Source organism: Asterias rubens, chromosome 12, assembly GCF_902459465.1.
Source record: "Asterias rubens chromosome 12, eAstRub1.3, whole genome shotgun sequence".
In the NCBI taxonomy this organism is placed as follows: Eukaryota; Metazoa; Echinodermata; class Asteroidea; order Forcipulatida; family Asteriidae; genus Asterias; species Asterias rubens.
The window spans coordinates 5387193-5405696 of record NC_047073.1 but is presented as its reverse complement, the minus strand read 5'-3'; the positions used below and the strand labels follow the sequence as shown (position 1 = coordinate 5405696).

The following is an 18504-nucleotide window of genomic DNA, read 5'->3' as shown; positions in this document are numbered from 1 at the left end:
GCCCCCCCCCCCCGCCTTCGATATATAGTAGAGCAAACGTTTCTTGTTTCAGTACCTTCCAAAGTTGCTTCCTGGTTTTGCCACGCTATGATGAAAGTCTTATTGCAAGTTGTATTCAATTTGTGAAATTGAAACTTGAAACAAGTATCAATACTGTTATAGTAGGCGTATGACATTGGTCGCCATTTTTGTCTCAATGTGAAAGGATAAATCAGAAGCACTTAAACTGACTGCGCACGCGGCAGTTAAGACTTGATTTCAAGTTTGGGATCGCGTTTTTTTTATCTGCTTGTGCAGCCACGCAAAACACTTCCACATTGGGTAGTGAGACTTAATATAAAGCCACGACTTCCCAAGTGACGGCAGTGTGCAGAACAGTTTCCACACCGGCAGAAAGTCAACGTGATTGTGTTTGAGCACTTATACATCACAGCCAGTGTTCATAACCTGGAAAGCCTCCGAGTAGAACTGACACCACGATGGACCCCGCAGGCCCCACCAGCGTGTGACCTAGACTTGATGACAAGTCGTTAGGCGCTGCCTATTTGTATGCCGTTCATGCAACAGTCACGGTGCAATTATACACACGCAACAGTCGTAGGTAGCGCGTGGGCAGCGACTGACTCACACACACATACTGGGATCGAGGGTGTGTGTATCGTCCCCGTAGCTACACCGCGCTGTAACTACACACCGCGCTTAACAATTACCGTCTTGACTTCAAGACTACGTGTGACCCGGCGATCATAATACAGAAATCATAAACTTTCACCTAACCTTTACAGGGAAATCCCAGGCCATTTGGCAAACCGATTGCGAAACACAAACATCACACCGAGTACCGCACTTCCCTAAAAATAGAATTGCCTGTGACAAAACGTAGTGCGTGACTGGAAATGTACTAACTCAGGTAAGTGTTATTATTATTATTATTATTATTATTATTATTATTATTATTATTATTATTATTATTATTATTATTATTTATTCGGCCAAGATTTCAACAAACAGTACAAGATACAATATTGAAATATAAATAAAGAAATATAACAGTATAAGAAACAATGAATGTAAACTTATGACATCTAGAACAATTGTAAACCAATGATTGAGTGAGACAGAGCACTGGCAATCAAGCAAGACAATTATAAAAACAGACAGGACAAGCCCATTCAAAGATGGCCAGGATTAATAAAAGTGAACCTAACCACTGTGACTCGAAAGCCTATCAATCCAATCTTAAAATAGGAATAGAATCTTTAACAAACATTTAAAAACAGTAAAAATAAACTTTGGAAAATATAATAAATATTTAGAACAAAATAAATATGTATATGTTAAGAAAAACCTATTTATATGTAGCAAGATTATTTGGAAGTGCACATTTGAGTTTAAAAAAAGCTGACCTGTTTGATTTTGACAGCTCACTTGTGTCATAATAAATATTCACATAAATAATTTCGTCGGAGAGGCCCATTATGTCAAAAAGTTAGGAAAATAGCACTCAAACACATCTACCTTTTTTTTGTTTTTCGACTGCAGCAAATCGAAATAGTTTGTGTCCCTTATGGTACTGTACAAAACTAACCGTTGTCTTCTCTTTTACTGCCTGTCCTCCTTTTTTATATCTTGATGTATCTCCCTTTTTACTGTTTTCCAATCCAGATGTATATATTTATATATTTATTGTTTTTAAGAGTTTTATCCTTTACGTTTAAATTATTTGTATTTTGTATTTTTATGTGAATTGCCAAATAAATAATAATAATAATAACCTCCCGCGAAAAAAAGAAATTATTATCTTGATTAATAATGATAAACATTTGTGATTGTTTTTCAAACGTGACCATTGGTAAATTGCCTCATCAGATGATTTGTATACTGCCATGGTTTTCGGTGACCAATTTACTCTTACCAAACTATGTCAAAGTTATAACTTTTCATGCCATGTACGTTCACGTTTTTCCCTTTTCTATGAATATGACAAGCAATCCCTCCTTGCCTGATCGCAATTTGTTCTGTACGTCAAAATTGCCATCCTAAAAAAAGATCCTGATAAATAATGGGTTCCCTCTTTTTAATCGATTTATACAAAAATCCCCATTGAAAAGAACTACGACATTGGCAATTTTGATGTACAGAAAAAGAATTGCTGCCTGATCAACAAAGTACGGCGTCAAGACTGAGCCATTTGTTTTTTAAGATAATGGAGTTTTTTTAAGTTACATAGAGTGATGGGAAACGTTAACACCGCCTGGTTACACTATCCCCTTTCCATTGTCTCGCTAGGGGAAATGAGGCCAGATAAAAATGTGCATTTGGAATATACACACAAAAGCTTCCCATAGCATTTTCACACAAAAAAGGGCACGCTGACAAAACAATTGATATGTATTCTTGATTTGAGAGCGAGGAAAAAATCAAACTTGAGTCCAATATCTGCACGCTAAGTGTACTACAAACTGTACGTCTTATGTCACTTTTCAAGCAGTTGTTATTTGTTTCACTGAATTTGAGACAATCATGTTATCGCCGAAAGCTTGCTTATTTTCTACAGAAGATGTTTCCATGTGATAAATTCATCCTGTTTGGAAAACTCGGCATCCGACTGCCACTTTTATACATGAGCAATACCTCGTTGGAGAAGATACTATTTTGTTTCAAAGTAAATGAAAACAATTTGCAATCGGGTTACCATTTCATTACGTTGCATTCATAAATACCTCAGACAGTTTCGCTATTCCTATTGGTGGAGAGCGCGTCACGTGGGTGTGTATAAACCTTTGTTTATGACCGGTAAAAAATGTTAATTCATGGGCGTGACACGCGACCTTGCACCTGTTCTTTTAAGACAGTTTCTTCATTCCTATTGGTCGAGACCAACGGCTGAAACAGTGTCACATCACGCGATACGCGCGACGCGCACAGCATTCCCTAATATAAGGAGTTGTTTACCCGAGGGCGGCGGAGGGCTTTACCATTTCATAGCCGGATAGTGTTGTGTTGAAAGAAATCATTTAACAATTATAATGTTTGCATTTATTTTACTTTTTGACCAAAAAGTGATGATGTTTTTGACCGAAAAAGTATTTATGAATGGGAATCAAAGTGTGTTGAATCGGTTTTCAACCAGTGGTTTAAACCCGCCGAGGCCTGGTTCTTGGTAATTTACCTCGACTTCGTCTCGGTAAAATTATCAAGAACCAGGCCTCGTTGGGTTTAAACCACTAGTTGAAAACCTCTTTACCACACATTGATTCCTTTATTTGTGAGTGTAAATAACAGGTTCACATTTAACTGCATTTTTTTTACATTCAAATTTACTGCTTCAAATTGTCATAAAAGTCCGAAAATTTCAATCGAAACAGGATTTTAAAGCAACAAATTTGTCTTCTACCATTTTTTCCTCTAAACTGTGAAAAACATGCTCCAGATTTTAGAAATCAATCTAGTTTTGTAAAGCTAAAAATTAAAAAGTTTATAAATTACAGATATTTGTTGGCAAAATAACGCACATTTTGTCATGTTTGTAGTCCAAGGGACAAAACAAAATCTATCCCCTCCTCTTTCTTTGCTGGATATGAGGAACAAGGGATAGAAAATTCTGTCCCCTCATCTTTTTGGCTGGGCTTGAGGAACAAGGGATAGAAAAACCTTGATAGAAAAATCTATCCCTTGACCTAAATTATATCAATTCGAACCACAATTAAACTGTTATTTTTGTCAGCTTTCCAAATATTGAAGTACATAATTGTTAAAGTCACCTGGAAGTGGTATTTTGTCAAAACAAACCTTTTGTCACTAATATATGTGTTTTGATGAGTGGAATGTGAATAAACAGTTAACTAAGGTTAAAAAAATGTTCTTATCTTATTTACAAATTTAAGAGTAGGCCCCGACCCGAGAGGGCGCTGTTCGTGACGTCAATCGAGGCGCAATATTTGAAGAGAAAATGCTGCACAGCGCTGAAAAAGACGTCGGACCGGAACATAGGCACTATTGCTCTTGTGAGTCTGGCCAGCCATGCAGACTGACCCCATCTTTAGTTGTTTTGCTGCATCCGGCATTGCCGGAAAAATGCAAGAACAAAACTTTTTTTCGGATCGTACAAACCCACGACTTGGACTTGCATGTAATTTGCACGTGTGTTTGCTCTGCGCATCAAGGCAAAGTCTGCCTTGATGACGTCAAAAAAGGGGTAGGCGGGGTCAACCCCCAAACAACTTTATCTATTTTTCAAACATATAAATCTTGACAAACAATTACAATTTTTTTTATTATTGTTACTTAAAATTGTATACTCTTATGTTTTAAACAATACAAATTCTGTTTCCAGGTGACTTTAATAAAATGGTGTGCGTATTTTTGTTATTATGGTATGATGCAGCAATAAGTATGAGTACACGATTTGGCAAACTGGTTTGCTAACAAAAATGAATTAAGAAAAAAATTGTAAATAATTTTGTTTAAGTTCACCAGGTTCTAACTTTGTGCCTCATGCAATATTTTATGAAGAAAAATAGCATGATTTTAACATTTTAGAGACAACTTTAAGAAAAAAATGCTATGTATTAAAAACAAATGTGAAATGTGTAAAAGTGTAGTTTAATGTGAACCTGTTATATATGCCGTGGTCTATAATATTAATATGTAGCAAGCCTGGATAGCAGTAATCTTAATATCAGCCAGTCATATTTTGAAAATTTATCGAGTTGAGTCAAACTTATTTGGAAAAAATTGTAACTACATGTATTTACCATTGTATAAGTTGTATGGCCCTTACACATGTTACACCGACGTGTATTGAGCACCGTAAGTCAGCTCTTTCCCGAGTTCGGCTGAAAAAAAAACCCACAGGCAAATCCACGAGATTCGAACCAATGACATTTGCATTGCTAGAGCATGTATCTTACCACTAAACCATGCTCCGACCTATCCCGGTGGTTATAGGCAGTTTGAATCGTTTGTGTTACCGCAACGATTTGATAGATGATTATTTGTTCGAAATGGTCTCTTACATCTGAAGCCCATTCATGAATTCTAAATCAGAAATCTTAAGCTACAGTATACAATTGTTGCACGCTGTGACGGGTTCCATGGCGTTTTGTACACTCGAGGTGGGAAATGGCACCCGAGAGTGTACCAAACCCATGGACCAGTCACAGCATACAACACTTGTTTTGTTAAACCTTTGTATAATTGTTATTCCTCTTCTCGAAGTTCTGTCATCTTCAAACATTATTACGACGATCCATTGTTTAATAAGCAGACGAACAAGAAACAAATCCCTCGAATCCGCGGTTGTTTCGTACACAGCGCTGGAAATCGACCAACGCCGAGAACGATCAAGGTGATGTATACCGGTGTACATCACTTTTCATGTTACCCGGCCCGTCGAGCCATGTAACATGCATTTTTGTTGCGCATGATTGGTTCTCGACCAATGAAACTTCACAGATTGTTACCGAGGTATAACAATGTTGTTTGATTTTCCGTTATCTGCAGGTTGACATGGATTCAAATTTTTTGTCTTATCTCGGTGGTTTCTGTGGCTTCAGTCGCAGTTTCAATCGCAGTGTACTTGCCCTCGATCATCGCTTACACCAAGACTACCGCAAAGCTCTCAACTATGGATCCCTGCCGTGTAATCGGCTCAGAATCCTCACCATTGGAGACAAGGGTGTTGGCAAATCTAGTACCCTGCATTACCTTCAAGGAGATGTGTGTGATCCCCAGGCAGCACCACAAGCTACGGAGGGCATCGAGATCACTATTTGCGAGACATCAGATCGTGATCCGACTTGGAAACTTTGCGACGAGGGTGTGTGTACTTCGGCAGACGACCCTGGCCTGAACGCCGCTTGGTGTGTGTGTAAGAGCATAGACAGTTTAGGTGGAACTTTACACAAAGATAAACCAACTACAGTGGACTCTAAGCTACTAAGTTTCCAAAGCAAGATCAAACGCAAGGAAACTAAAAACTGCACTTCATCATGTCTTACACACGAGAAAGTATTTAAAGCAATTCTACAGCTATCACTCTGCATGGTTTATCAGATCAAGCTCTCAGCCCCAGCCGCTCTAATGTTAATTTTGAGTCCTTTTATTAACGATGGATACGGGGTTGTTTGCTGGCTCTCTGTTTTTGCTTCTGTCCCTGTTTTCAAAGGCGACTTTAATTCCTCCTATCGGTTCATAACGTCTGTTGGATTACAAATTATTGCAATCGACGTTGCCGTAACTGCAAAAGAAAACGTCAGCCTTGTTGTAGATAGCGCTCAGGTGGTCACGCCTTGTTGGTGGTGGGATGTGTTGGCCTTTGTATGCTTGGCTCCTGGCTTGTGTGTCCTAAGCCTGTTGTTTGGGCTGCTTTGTGGCACTGGCTGTCGAAGTGGATTGGCCATAGCTTTCTGCCTTATGACACATCAGTCAGTTGTCCATAAGCACACTAAGGCTGCAGTTGCAATATGCATTGGGAACCTGATAGGCTTATTAATGTTGCGTGGTGGACTCAATATAAACCCGTCTCAAAAAAACATCAGGATGTACTCGTTGATTCTCTTCACTCTGTTGACGTTCATGTGTCTGTTCATTCAACCGCACCAGTTATTTACTTACCATGTGTCTGATGTAATAATTGGTATGTTTATGGGGATCGGTAACGCCCACGGAGTTCTAAAAGGCCGCAAGATTGTGGCTAAAAGGAAGCTTAAACTTCCATACCATGTGAAGAAAACGTTTGGCTTCGCCGTAGGTATCACACTTGGTCACCTAGTTGGTTGGAGGTTGGTAATTAGAAATGGGGATGTTCTATCTATTGTCTGCTCTGTGCTTGCTGCTCTTGGGTTTTTATTTTACGACTTCTTGGTTGCCAAGAAGGTTTGGCATTTGGAAAACAATCAGGGTATTCCGATTTCAACTATCCGACACTTCCTGATGGATTCCGCAAATAAAGACAACCCTGTAACCATTAAGCTACATTTCTGGGACAATGCTGGGGACAGTGTTTACCAAACAATGCAGCAATTTTTCAGGCCAGCGGAAGCAGTATACCTTCTGGTATTCTCATTAAAGACTGCCATGGAGAACGAAGACTGGCAGCTTGATCGTTTGCGGCAGTGGCTGTTTACCTTGAAAGCTCACTCCAAGAATCCAACCACCCTGATTTTCATTGTTGGTACCCATCGAGACAGCGTCACGAAGGAGTTTGTTGACAGCTTCTCGACTCGAGTTGACGGCCAACTCTACAATGACTTCTGCAGCATATTGGCAATCAATGGTGACAAGGGACCTGTCTACATAGTGGAGAATTCTAAACCGATGGACGAGCATGGGATGATCCTACGTCAGGCTATTTTAAACACTGCCAAGACAACACCGCTGATGAACGAGTTGTTTCCTATCCGATACCTGAGCATCCTTAACAAAATCAAAGAGTTGCAATCAGATGAGTGGATCATGACCACATCTGATCTCCTTGATGAGATTGCGGAGGATGGCATGACGCTTACCGATCTGCAGAAGGTCCTGGCCGGGCTGAACCGCACGGGAGACGTAATCTACCGAGAAGATGATGAGATTCTCAAAGAGTATGTTGTAATTAATCCTCAGAACCTACTGGATGTACTGAAGACAGTCGTCTGCATTCCTCCAAAGGCTTCACTAATTTTGACCGAAGCAGATGACTGGTCTGTATTGGAAAACGAAGGTGTGGCTTCTTTGAGACTCATCAAGTCTGTAGTTGGATCTGACTCGCTTCTGCACTGCGTTATACGATTGATGAAAGCTTACGACCTGGCTATACCTGTTCCATACTCCGGTATAGAGACAGACTATTCACAGCCAGCATATAATGGTGACCTTCTCTCCACTCGCGGACAATCAACAACCACACCAGAGCTTTCGGGCTACTTCATCGTACCAAGTCATCTCCCGGAGTTCAATGGAGACAATGAGGACTTCTGGGAACCATCCCAACAGGATGAAGAGTATGTCTTTGACTTCGGTTACGTATCTGCTGACTCAATCTTCCATCGCCTTCTTGCGAAATGTTGGTGTGATAGAGACACTGGTGAACTGGTGAGTGTGACCAAGTTTCTTTGTATTGAAAATGTTGATAATAACATTTCGCTGTTTTCTGTTTCAGCTTCCCATTAGCGTGTAACTATACGTTTTCTGTCTGCAGGTTTATAACACGAGAGGGCGTTTCAGATATCAGCAAGCCAATTTTTACACTATGAGATTACAGAAGATGTCGCTCTCGCAGAATACAATACAAGTGACTATACTCTATGATCGTCACAACTGTTGCTCACTCAAGGTATGAAAAGTACCCGATTTCATCTCCCTTGAAATATAACCATTAAATACCAGTTGGAAGATAAGTGTACTGCATTTATATGGTATTTCGTTTGATGAAATTTATGCATCTCCTTTATTAATATAAAAATATTTTCAGGCCAAAGAAAAACCGAGATTCTATCTCGAAACGTAACTTTTATTTTCTTGTAAATGGTGTAGTCAGGCTGGCGTAGTGGCATCTTTCTTTGCCTAAAGCCCGGTTCATACTTCCTGCGAATGCGAATGCGAAGCGAATTTGACGTGAATTTGACGTCACACCCTCCTTTCGCAGCAATTATTCGCAAGGGAGTAGAGCAGAGTTCAACTGCTGCGAATTGTTCGTTGCGAATTTGTGACGTCAACATTCGCTTCGCATTCGCGTTCGCAGGAAGTATGAACCGGGCTTTATACTTACCTATAGGGCGCTTCTTCGAATCATCTGGGGGCACCGTGTGGATTGGGTTTTCAGTCCCTACCTGGAAAGTCTGGGTTTTCCCTTTAGAAAATCTCTGAGGTTTTCTTTCCACATCTAAACTCAAAAATATCTTCCTTGTCTTTTCTCTATGAGTATAATTACTATTAAGGTATGCGTTTGGTACACTCCTAACACTATTCAACAGCTTTCGATAGTGTAAAGCAATCTGAGGAACATTTCACCTCGGAGTAATGTGGTTAAAAGAATATCAGTTTTTAAATTTGAAACTGAAAAGCTCCGGTAATGCGGCGATATCTCAAAAACGCGACCATCTTTAAATGAAATTTCCGCATGTTAATTTTAAAGCAAATAAACGGTTCCAAAATCGAAGGTACGGGGTTAAATTGCCTTTAAGTTTATTTTCTAAGTGTCCTTGCTTTCACAGCCAGACTTTAAAAAAAATATATGAAATATTTAGGGGGCTATATATAAGACAATAAGTGATACTGTGCAGGTTGTGAATGATTTCCACTGCACAGCTACCTCTGCATTTATGTGTATGTTTTTGTTTTGTCTCCTTGCAAAAGATTCTTCGATATATCCGGCAGCATCTTGAGGAAATTCGCAAGATGGATTTCCCCAAGCTACCGTACACCTGTGGGCCAGTGTGCCGTGTTTGTAGCAAGGAGGACCGCCTGAGAGTTCTGAAGGTGTGCGGTGACGACAAGCAGTTTCCCACTGCTAATATGCAGTATGAGACGTTCATGGATCTGGGCAAATACCACAAGGTTCATCTGACGCCGCAGGTATGAACAAACTTAGAGAACCGAAACCCAGGGCAGGTTCGAGCAGCGACCATTTTGTCAGACCACTCGATGGTTACCACCAATTGCATGCAATACATCCTATGGACAATTGTACTAGGCAAAATGTCACAGTGGTCGACAATAGTCCCTCGCTCAAACTTGCTCCGTGCTGCCGCTGTCATGTTCTGATGATCCTCTATCAAAAATGCAAAATTTTCACAAACGAAGCAAAACTTTTCACTTGGAATCCAGATATTATACTCCTTGCATGGCTTGTCTGCTCTCTCAATTGTCAGCTTCCAATAACAAACACAACTTGGAAATCGGTCTGGTGTACACATTCACGCTGGTTCTCACCTCCACACGTCGCACAAATCCATCCTTATCCGGCATAGTACGCACGACTCTACCAAGTGGCCAGGAATTCCTTGAAGTAGATGTATCCACTACCAGCACCAAATCTCCAACCTTGATGTTCAACTTGGGGCGAATCCACTTCTGTCTCTCCTGAAGCTGTGGTAAGTATTCCTTTACCCATCTCCGCCAAAACACATCCGCGAGATACTGGACCTGCCTCCATCTTCGCCGAGCATATATGTCCGTATCCCGGGTGACTACTGGGGGTAGCTGATTGGCTGACCTCAAAGTAAGCAAGTGGTTTGGGGTCAATGCTTCCAGGTCGTTCACACCATCCAGACAATGTTTGCTGACTCATCAGGGAGAAGAGCACTTTTCTAACGGTTCTTATCTGCCTTTCCCATATGCCGCCATGATGGGACCCCGCGGGGGGGTTGAAGGTCCACTTAATGCTCCTTTGCAGCAAGGCGTTGTTAAGTTGGGTTTTATTCCAACCTTCTATTTCGTTTCTGAGTTCCTTTTCTGCGCCAACCAAATTGGTTCCATTGTCTGACCTCATCTCTTTCACATTTCCTCTGAGGGCAATGAACCTCCGTATTGCATCAATGCATGAATCGGTGTCCAGAGAATCTGCTTTTTCAATGTGTACTGCTCGTGAGGCTAGACAGGTAAACATGACGCCATACCGCTTCACTACACTTCTTCCTCTCTTTACATCAAATGGGCCGAAATAGTCCATTCCTACTCTAGTGAAGGGGGGCTCGTCTGGTCGAAGCCTATCAGAGGGCAGATCAGCCATCTTTTGTTCCATTACTCTGGCTCTCTGCTTCCTGCATGTCACACATTTTCCAATTATCCGCCTAACTGACGTATTGGCACCTGGCATCCAGTATTTCTGCTGTAGACTGGAAAGTACATGGTTCCTTCCACTATGCCCACACATCTTGTGAACATGTCTCAAGATCAAGGTAGAAACATGACCAGCTTTGGGAAGGATAATGGGATGCTTTGCATTATCCGACAACAATGCTCTGCTCAGTCTTCCTCCTACTCGTAACAGTCCGTCTTTCAGGATTGGATCCATTTTGTAGATGGGGCTTGTCTTTTTTACACCCTTTGAAAGTGTATTCCCATCTCCATCTTCATCATCCCTGCTCCTTAGCACTTTAATCTCATCTGCATATGTCGTACTTTGAACATATTGCAAAATTTTGTTCTCAGCCATTTACAGCTCCTTCAAAGTGAGTGCACCCTTCATATCTTGTGAGGGTTGGCCCGACTTGTGCTTTACTTTCATCCATCTTCCAAATCTTAGTATCCAGCAAACTGCTTTCTTCAATCTGAACCAGTCCGAGTAGTGCAGAATGATTTTTTCAGTACCACTTTTTTCTGTATTGCTTGGTACCAGATTAGTTGCGAGAACAACTCTTATCACTTCAGGGTCTTGTGGTGCATCAAACTTATTGAGCTCTATTCTTGAGGGCCATTCATCTTCCTGCTGATGTAGAAACTTTGGGCCATCTTTCCACTCTACCATCTGGAGAAATTGCCCAACATTTTTTCCTCTAGAGCAAACATGGCGACACTGAGTTGGGTTGGAACCATCAAGGATAACTGCTAATCTGTTAGCTACAAAAGTCTTAACTTCTCCAACATCATTCTCCAATCTCAAGTACGAAACAGTGCCGTAGCCTGACTCACTAGCATCAGCAAAGTGATGAGCGGTGACTGACTTGAGTCGCTCATCCTCAAACCCTTCTGGCTTCATGCATCTGTCCATTTTGAATTCTGCTAGCTTTGGCATTTCTGTCTGCCAAGTCTGCCACTTCTCTTCTAGATTTGCTGGGATTTTTTCGTCCCATCCTAACTTTAATCGGCACATGGCTTGCAGAAGTTGTTTAGCTGGGAGCACAGCTGGAGAGACGCATCCTATGAGATCATAGACGGAGCTCACTATGGATAAAATTCCTCTTCTTGCTGGGGGTTTGTCCTTCATTTGAATTCTGAATCCAAACTCATCGTCTTCTATGGACCACATCATGCCGAGTGCTCTCTCTGTGGGTAACTTCTCAATATCGATGTTCAAATCTCGGACACCCTTAGCACGCTCATCTTCTGGGATGTTCTCCAAAACTTTCCTTTCATTGCTCACCCACTTTGTTAGATGGAAGCCTCCTCTTCTACAACTTTCCGTTAAATCTTCCACCATCTTCACTGCCTCTGGCACCGTGGGTGTCGAACACAAGCAATCATCGACGTAGAAGTTGCGTTGAATTACTTGGGCTACTTCTTTGCCAAAGGTTTTTGCTTGGCTCTCTGCCGTTCTCTTCAAGGCGTAGTTTGCACATAAAGGAGAAGAAACTGCTCCAAAGATATGTACTTTCATGCGGTAATCTGTCAGTGGTTTAGTCACATCACCATCTTGCCACCACAACAGCCTCAGCAGGTCTTTGTCCTCTCTTGGCACAAGGACTTGAGAAAACATGCCCTCAATATCAGCCATGATGGCAACCTTGTCCCGTCGAAATCTTGTCAGCACACCAACCAAGCTATTTGTTAAATCCGGCCCCTGTAACAACTGTTTATTGAGGGAGACACCTTTGTAGCTGGCTGTACAATCATACACCACCCTTAGCTTGTTTTTTTGTGGATGCACAACACCATGGTGAGGAAGATACCACAATGTGGCCCTTGGTTAACATTGACTTCATGTAGCTGGTGTATTCACTCTGGAGTTGTGGTTGTCTCAGGAATTTTCTTTGCAAATGGGCTGCTCTTTGCTCTGCCTGCAGTCTGTTATTTGGCATTTTCACTTCTTCATTTTTCAGTGGAAGAGCAATCTCATAATGCCCATCAACGACTCTGATAGAATTTTCCACCTTCTTGGTGAAAAGCAAATCTTCCTTTGATTTCTCTGGCTGATCATCAATGAGCCTTTCATTGAAGTCATAGTTGAACAGCTTCTCCAACTTTTCTTCAACATCATCTCTGACTTTAACTTTTACTCTATGGGAGATGACTCTGTTATGTTCTTGATTTTTTGTTGACCCATAAACCTGCCAACCAAGGACTGATCGACAAGCGAAAGGGCCACCGTTCTCACTGTTGATAACTTCGAGTGGTTCTACCGCTTTCAGGACATTGTTTCCAATTAACAGTCCCACTTCTGCATCTATGGATGGCAATTCAACACGATGTAGGTATGGCCATTTCGCAGCAACTGGTCTGTCTTTCGCAGCAACTGGTATGTGCGCCTGGGTATAAACGTCTGGTAGGCTGATGACTGTTTGAGTATGCAGGTCCATAATCTCCAAATCTTTTACAACACGACCTGTCACAACCTTCTCATCAGTCAAAGTCTGTACTTGGATATTGATGGCTTTTCCTTTTTCTTTTAGCCTGTCCATCACTGCATCAGCACAAAATACTGCATTACTTCCGGAGTCCAAAAAGGCGTATGTCTTTGTCTGTATGCCTGTCCTCCGTGACCTCAAAATTACTGGTACCACTCCTGGGAGGGACTCTGCAGACATATTTTGATTGTCCGAGTTTGTCAATCCACATTTGACGTTGTCTGTTTTTACTTCATGTTTTTCCTCGTGGGTTTTTGCACAACCAGTATTTTCTGTGCTCTTTTTTGGGTCCATTTGTTGTTGGGCAGACTTGTCTTCCCACTCTCTGTGTAACACAGTCGGATGCCATCTGTTGCATTTGTTACATTTCTGCCTCTTTCTGCAATTCTTTGCAAAGTGTGTTGATCCTCTTAAGCAGCCAAAACACAAGCCTTTGGAGCGACAGAACTCAAATCTTTCTTCATATGGCTTGCTTGCGAGTGACTGGCATTCACTCAAATAATGGCTGGCATCACTGCAGAACATGCATGCATCTTTGGCTTGATCAGCAGCATCACCACTTGTGGCTGTGTAGAGACTGGTACTTGATGGTGTCTTGGTAGGTCTCGAATTGGGCTTGACATTACTTCCTTTGTCACTAACTCTACCACCGCCTATGTCTCCATACACAGGGTTGCACAGGATGCGTGCTTGCTTATTGACGAAGACGACGACGTCATAAAAAATGAAACTTCTATTTTGTTCTTCTTGAATGTCATCGGCTTTGTTCCTCCATCTATCTCTTAGCTTGTATGGCAATCTTGATGTAATCATCCGAATATTCTGCGAATGATTAATTTCTTGCTCCATTTCAAGATCCTTTGCCAGATTATGCAGCTCAGTGATAAATACTGCATAGCGGTGAAGCTCGTCTTTGTCTTCCGGTTCGGCCAGTTAACAGCTTTCGATACCATGCTGTCCATGATGCGATGTTTATCACCAAACTTCTTTTGCAGCAGATGTTTTGCCTTAAAGAGTGCTTGTGCAGAATCATCACCATACATACAACTCTTCACGATGGCATTCGCTTCCCCTTTGGTATACTGCTCTAAATAATACAGTTTATCCTTGTCATTGTTGGTCTTTGACTCAATGGTATGCTCAAATGCCCGTACAAAAGCATGCCAATCAAGCGGGTTGCCACTGAAAGGTTGTCTTTGTCTTTGTGGGAGAGATGACCTCATGTGACATTCAACTAGCAATTTCATAAGCTGATTTTGTTGTGTCATTGACTCCCCTTGTTGTTGAAGAAAAGATGAAAGGAGATTTCCTTCTTCACTTACATGTACGTGATTGCAGCAGCAGCAGCTGCTGCTCCTACTGGACTTGCACCAGGTTGTGATAGCCACGGATCCTGATCTTCCATTTTACTTAATTCTGATGAAACTCAATTTCTTAATGAATAGTTTTTCAACTAATGTTCCTGCCGAATTCCAGATTCACAACATTCATGTCGCCATTTTGAAAGGCGCCCTCTGTATTCGGTGTTGTATGGCGAGACGGTGATATGAGAAAAGAGTTCCCAACACTCAACAAATAAACACGCTAGAGTCAGGTTTTACTTTCTGGTGATTCAAGACCCTTATTATTTTCAGAAATTATGCCTTGCCTACTATATTCACCTTTTATAACTTTAAAACAATAAACTATGCTTTACCTTAGCGAAACTGAGTATAGAAGTGTCAATCGTTACGGAGAGAGGTTGAAAAACTGTATTTCACTACGGTCTCGACATCCTGGATAGTGTCCTTGTCAAGAGGGGGCGCTATACACACATAGGGGGTGATTTTGGCACTAACAATCATTATTTTAAGCTGTTGCTGGCATGCTGTTGATTATAATCCCAAGGCGTTTCTTTCACAGGGCATCATATGTAGATCAAGGCACTTCCACACAATTAACCATGCGAATCAGGCATATATGCCATCATTCCTCAAACTTTCCCAACTCCCTGTGGAGCATACAATCCCCAATCTGCCAAAAGTAGCGCCAATGGGGGTAAGCAAACTCATTTCTATCTCAGCCCTCTCAGATTTCCATTGATACACCCGACCTAAGAGAAGCAACAATGGATAAGTGCCTTGCTTGTCGACATAAGTGTCGACATAAGTGTCGAACCCACACACTGATGATTCAGCAACCAATCACTTATCAATGAGACCATTACCAAGATGTACTAAACTGCGCGGCGGCGATACAAGTTGTGACTAAAACTTTACATGTACTAATATTTAAAGGCAGTGGACACTATTGGTAATTGTCAAAGACTAGCCTTCACAGTTGGTGTATCTCAACATATGCATAAAATAACAAACCTGTGAAAATTTGAGCTCAATCGGTCATCGAACTTGCGAGATAATAGTGAAAGAAAAAAACACACTTGTCACACGAAGTTGTGTGCGTTTAGATGGTTGATTTCGAGACCTCAAGTTCTAAATCTGAGGTCTCAAAATCAAATTCGTGGAAAATTACTTCTTTCTCGAACACTATGGCACTTCAGAGGTAACCGTTTCTCACAATGTTTTAATACCATCAACCTCTCCCCATTACTCGTCAGTAAGAAAGGTTTTATGCTAATAATTATTTTTAGTATTTACCAATATTGTCCACTGCCCTTTAAAACATTTATTGGAAGAGATCCAAAGTACGGGAGCGTCAATGACTAGTAAAATTATCGACCTGCAGCTTCTAAAAGCACAGTTATACCAGCATGTTTTAATTGAAACATATTTTACACAATTCTGTTTAGCTTCGGGTAAATTGTGGACGACGATGCTCGTCACCCGAACTAAGTCCATCACTGAGCACTAGCAGAACGTCTGGAGGTACGTCTAATTAACCAAGTTACGATATTAAAAAGAGGGCAATGACAAAGTTTATCAATGCGCATGAAAGCAAAGTCCTCAAAACACGCATTGAGGCCTTTCACTATTCAGGGGGGTACTATTTAAAATTCAAAACTTAAAAAAGGAAATGAACAATATTGTAACATTATCAACACTTGGCCTCTCATCAGTCTCAGTCATTCGAGAGACAGGCTACCAGTGCATATCTTTTCCCTCTTTTTTCCCATTATTGTGGTCTTTGGTACATCCCTACCCAAAGTGACATTAACATCAAATTTAAAGTATGAATGTCTAAGGGAATTAGTCCAGTATCCCATAGCTAGCGGGTCTCATAATACAGTACTGGTGCAGAGAGCTTTTTGAGGTGCCACAAAAAATAAGTGACCTAGACGGCTTTAAAAAAATGAATTGGAAACCAATTACTTTCTGAAGCTGGCAAAACAAATCTGACCTATTTTAATTGTATATTTACTGGTTACCGTAACGATGACACTCAATATATTTGGTTTGCGGTAACACCGTGTGTCGTGGCCGAGCGGTTGAGAGGACCGAATTCAAACTCTGGTGTTTCTGATCCGCAGAGTGAGGGTTCGAATCCCCAGCCGTGACACTTGTGTCATTAAGCAAGACACTTAACCATTGCTTCGTCCTTCGGATGGGACGTTAAGCCGTTTGTCCCAATGTGTTATGTAACGCATGTAAAAGAACTCAGTGCGCACTTATCGAAAAGAGAAGGGGCTTGCCCCGGTGTTCCTGGTCCGATCGGCAGCAAATTGCACCACAGCATCTTGTAAAGCATGACATGGTGCTATCAGAATTAGGTCTCATAATTCATACGTAGTCCCACATCTGGCAGGAAATACGGTATGTTACAGCGCCAGGAGCCTGGGTGACGGACATGTGCGCTTTATAAGAAGCCACAATTATTATTATTATTCACTTGCCAGGTAGAGTTTGTTCTTATAAGTTATAGAACTGTAACTTGGCAAGTAGTTACGCACGTACATGGTGTTACCGCAAACCAATATGCAATTCCCTTAAATCCTAGAAATGACACTAACCCCTGCAGGACAATTAACCAGACATTCACAATGTTGTCACTGTTGCTTTATTTGGACAAACGATTTTGTGTTTTGTAAGTTGTCGAAGCTTCAAACACACAGATGACACTCTGTTCCTGGATAGTGAACATGTTATATCGAGAAGTACATGCTTTAGTACCGTGGGATGTATTGAAGATGTCAATAGACAATACAAAATACAACGCTTATTATAGTTAAAGGTAACAAACTAAAATCGCACGTACAGCATTAACACATGAATAAATCCACAATATGGGCAAGAAATACATAAAACTCACCAGCCAAGCCTCCGCTGTGTTAAAGTAAATCAGAGTACGAAATGAAAGCCCTTCCCAGGTCAAAGCTCCTGTCAAAACTAGGCAACATGTTCTTTCCACATGTGTCTCCATTTCTGCAGTTTGCGTTGTTTACCGCCTTGCAAAGAGTGAGCTTGAAAAACTTTCATATCAATGCGCAGTACAGTTATAACATTAAGTTGCATAAAAGTATCACATGATAAACGAAAATTTATGAAAAAATACTAAAAAGAATAATTAACGACTAAAAGTGTGTAGCCTATGTATATGAACAAAGTATAACAAGATAACAAATATTACAGAGAACTATTTTCCCCCTGGTATTTTCAGTGCGCCCTCTGTTGATTTGTCATTAAGTATTAAGCCTCATAATTCTTTGTAAATTTCAGATGTCCCGTCATTAAATCCCAGTATTTCAGTTGGAGAAACGTCAAACAGGGTGACTGTGATAACTGCAGGTGACAATGCGAAGTTTGATATCCATGGCATAACACACCAAGACGAAAAACCATAAAACAATAACAACTCACTCCAAGTTTAAAATTGTAAAGCTCAACTCATTGCAAAGCAGTTGAGGAGGAATGAACATTACTCCGCACTTTTGGCTGGTAAACCAATATTCTTCTTATAATTGAGACTCTTTACTGATTATGCTAAACAACCTCATGCGCGGTAATTTGAACAAATTTGTAAATGAAATAAACAATAGAATAGTAAGTATTTATTTTAATTAGCGGAGCATGATTAAGTTGGCAAGAGTACCAGTTGGTAAAAAGTATAATTTAATTTGAAGGTAGAAATTTGCACAAGTTGACCAAAGTCAGTTACCAGAGTTGGTTGTGTATATTTAACCTATTTACCTATTTGTTTTCGGAGGGGATGGAAAGTAACCTTCTTTACTTTTAGCAAGGGCGCCCTACTAAAATGATGCATTGTGCATGGTAGTTTAAGAAAACACACCTTAACAAAA

At 40.9% G+C, this 18504-nt stretch overlaps 1 protein-coding gene across 3 annotated transcripts; it reads left to right on the top strand.

Moving 5' to 3' along the window:
• The first annotated feature begins 744 nt into the window (after positions 1 to 744).
• LOC117297473 lies at positions 745 to 18429 on the top strand. Of its 3 annotated transcripts, none has more exons than XR_004519889.1 (6): positions 745 to 910; positions 5506 to 8079; positions 8186 to 8320; positions 9343 to 9561; positions 9858 to 10079; positions 16060 to 16135. XR_004519889.1 is itself a non-coding variant. In XM_033780532.1 (6 exons), exons 2-6 carry the CDS (start codon positions 5512 to 5514, stop codon positions 18046 to 18048), a joined length of 3123 nt encoding a protein of 1040 aa, XP_033636423.1. In that variant the 5' UTR covers positions 745 to 910; positions 5506 to 5511; the 3' UTR covers positions 18049 to 18429. The 3 variants fall into 3 exon arrangements, 2 of the variants coding, with proteins under 2 accessions (XP_033636423.1, XP_033636424.1); XM_033780532.1 differs by lacking the exon at positions 9858 to 10079 and adding an exon at positions 17924 to 18429; XM_033780533.1 differs by lacking the exon at positions 16060 to 16135 and having other exon boundaries at positions 9858 to 10154.
• The last annotated feature ends 75 nt before the right edge of the window (positions 18430 to 18504 follow it).

Excerpts from the sequence above, each read along its gene's own strand:
- LOC117297473 (XM_033780532.1), top strand. The coding sequence starts at position 5,512 with ATGGATTCAAATTTTTTGTCTTATCTCGGTGGTTTCTGTGGCTTCAGT. Across the intron at positions 8,080-8,185 it reads ATAGAGACACTGGTGAACTG|GTTTATAACACGAGAGGGCG; the intron begins GTGAGTGTGACC and ends TTCTGTCTGCAG. Across the intron at positions 16,136-17,923 it reads CACTAGCAGAACGTCTGGAG|ATGTCCCGTCATTAAATCCC; the intron begins GTACGTCTAATT and ends TGTAAATTTCAG.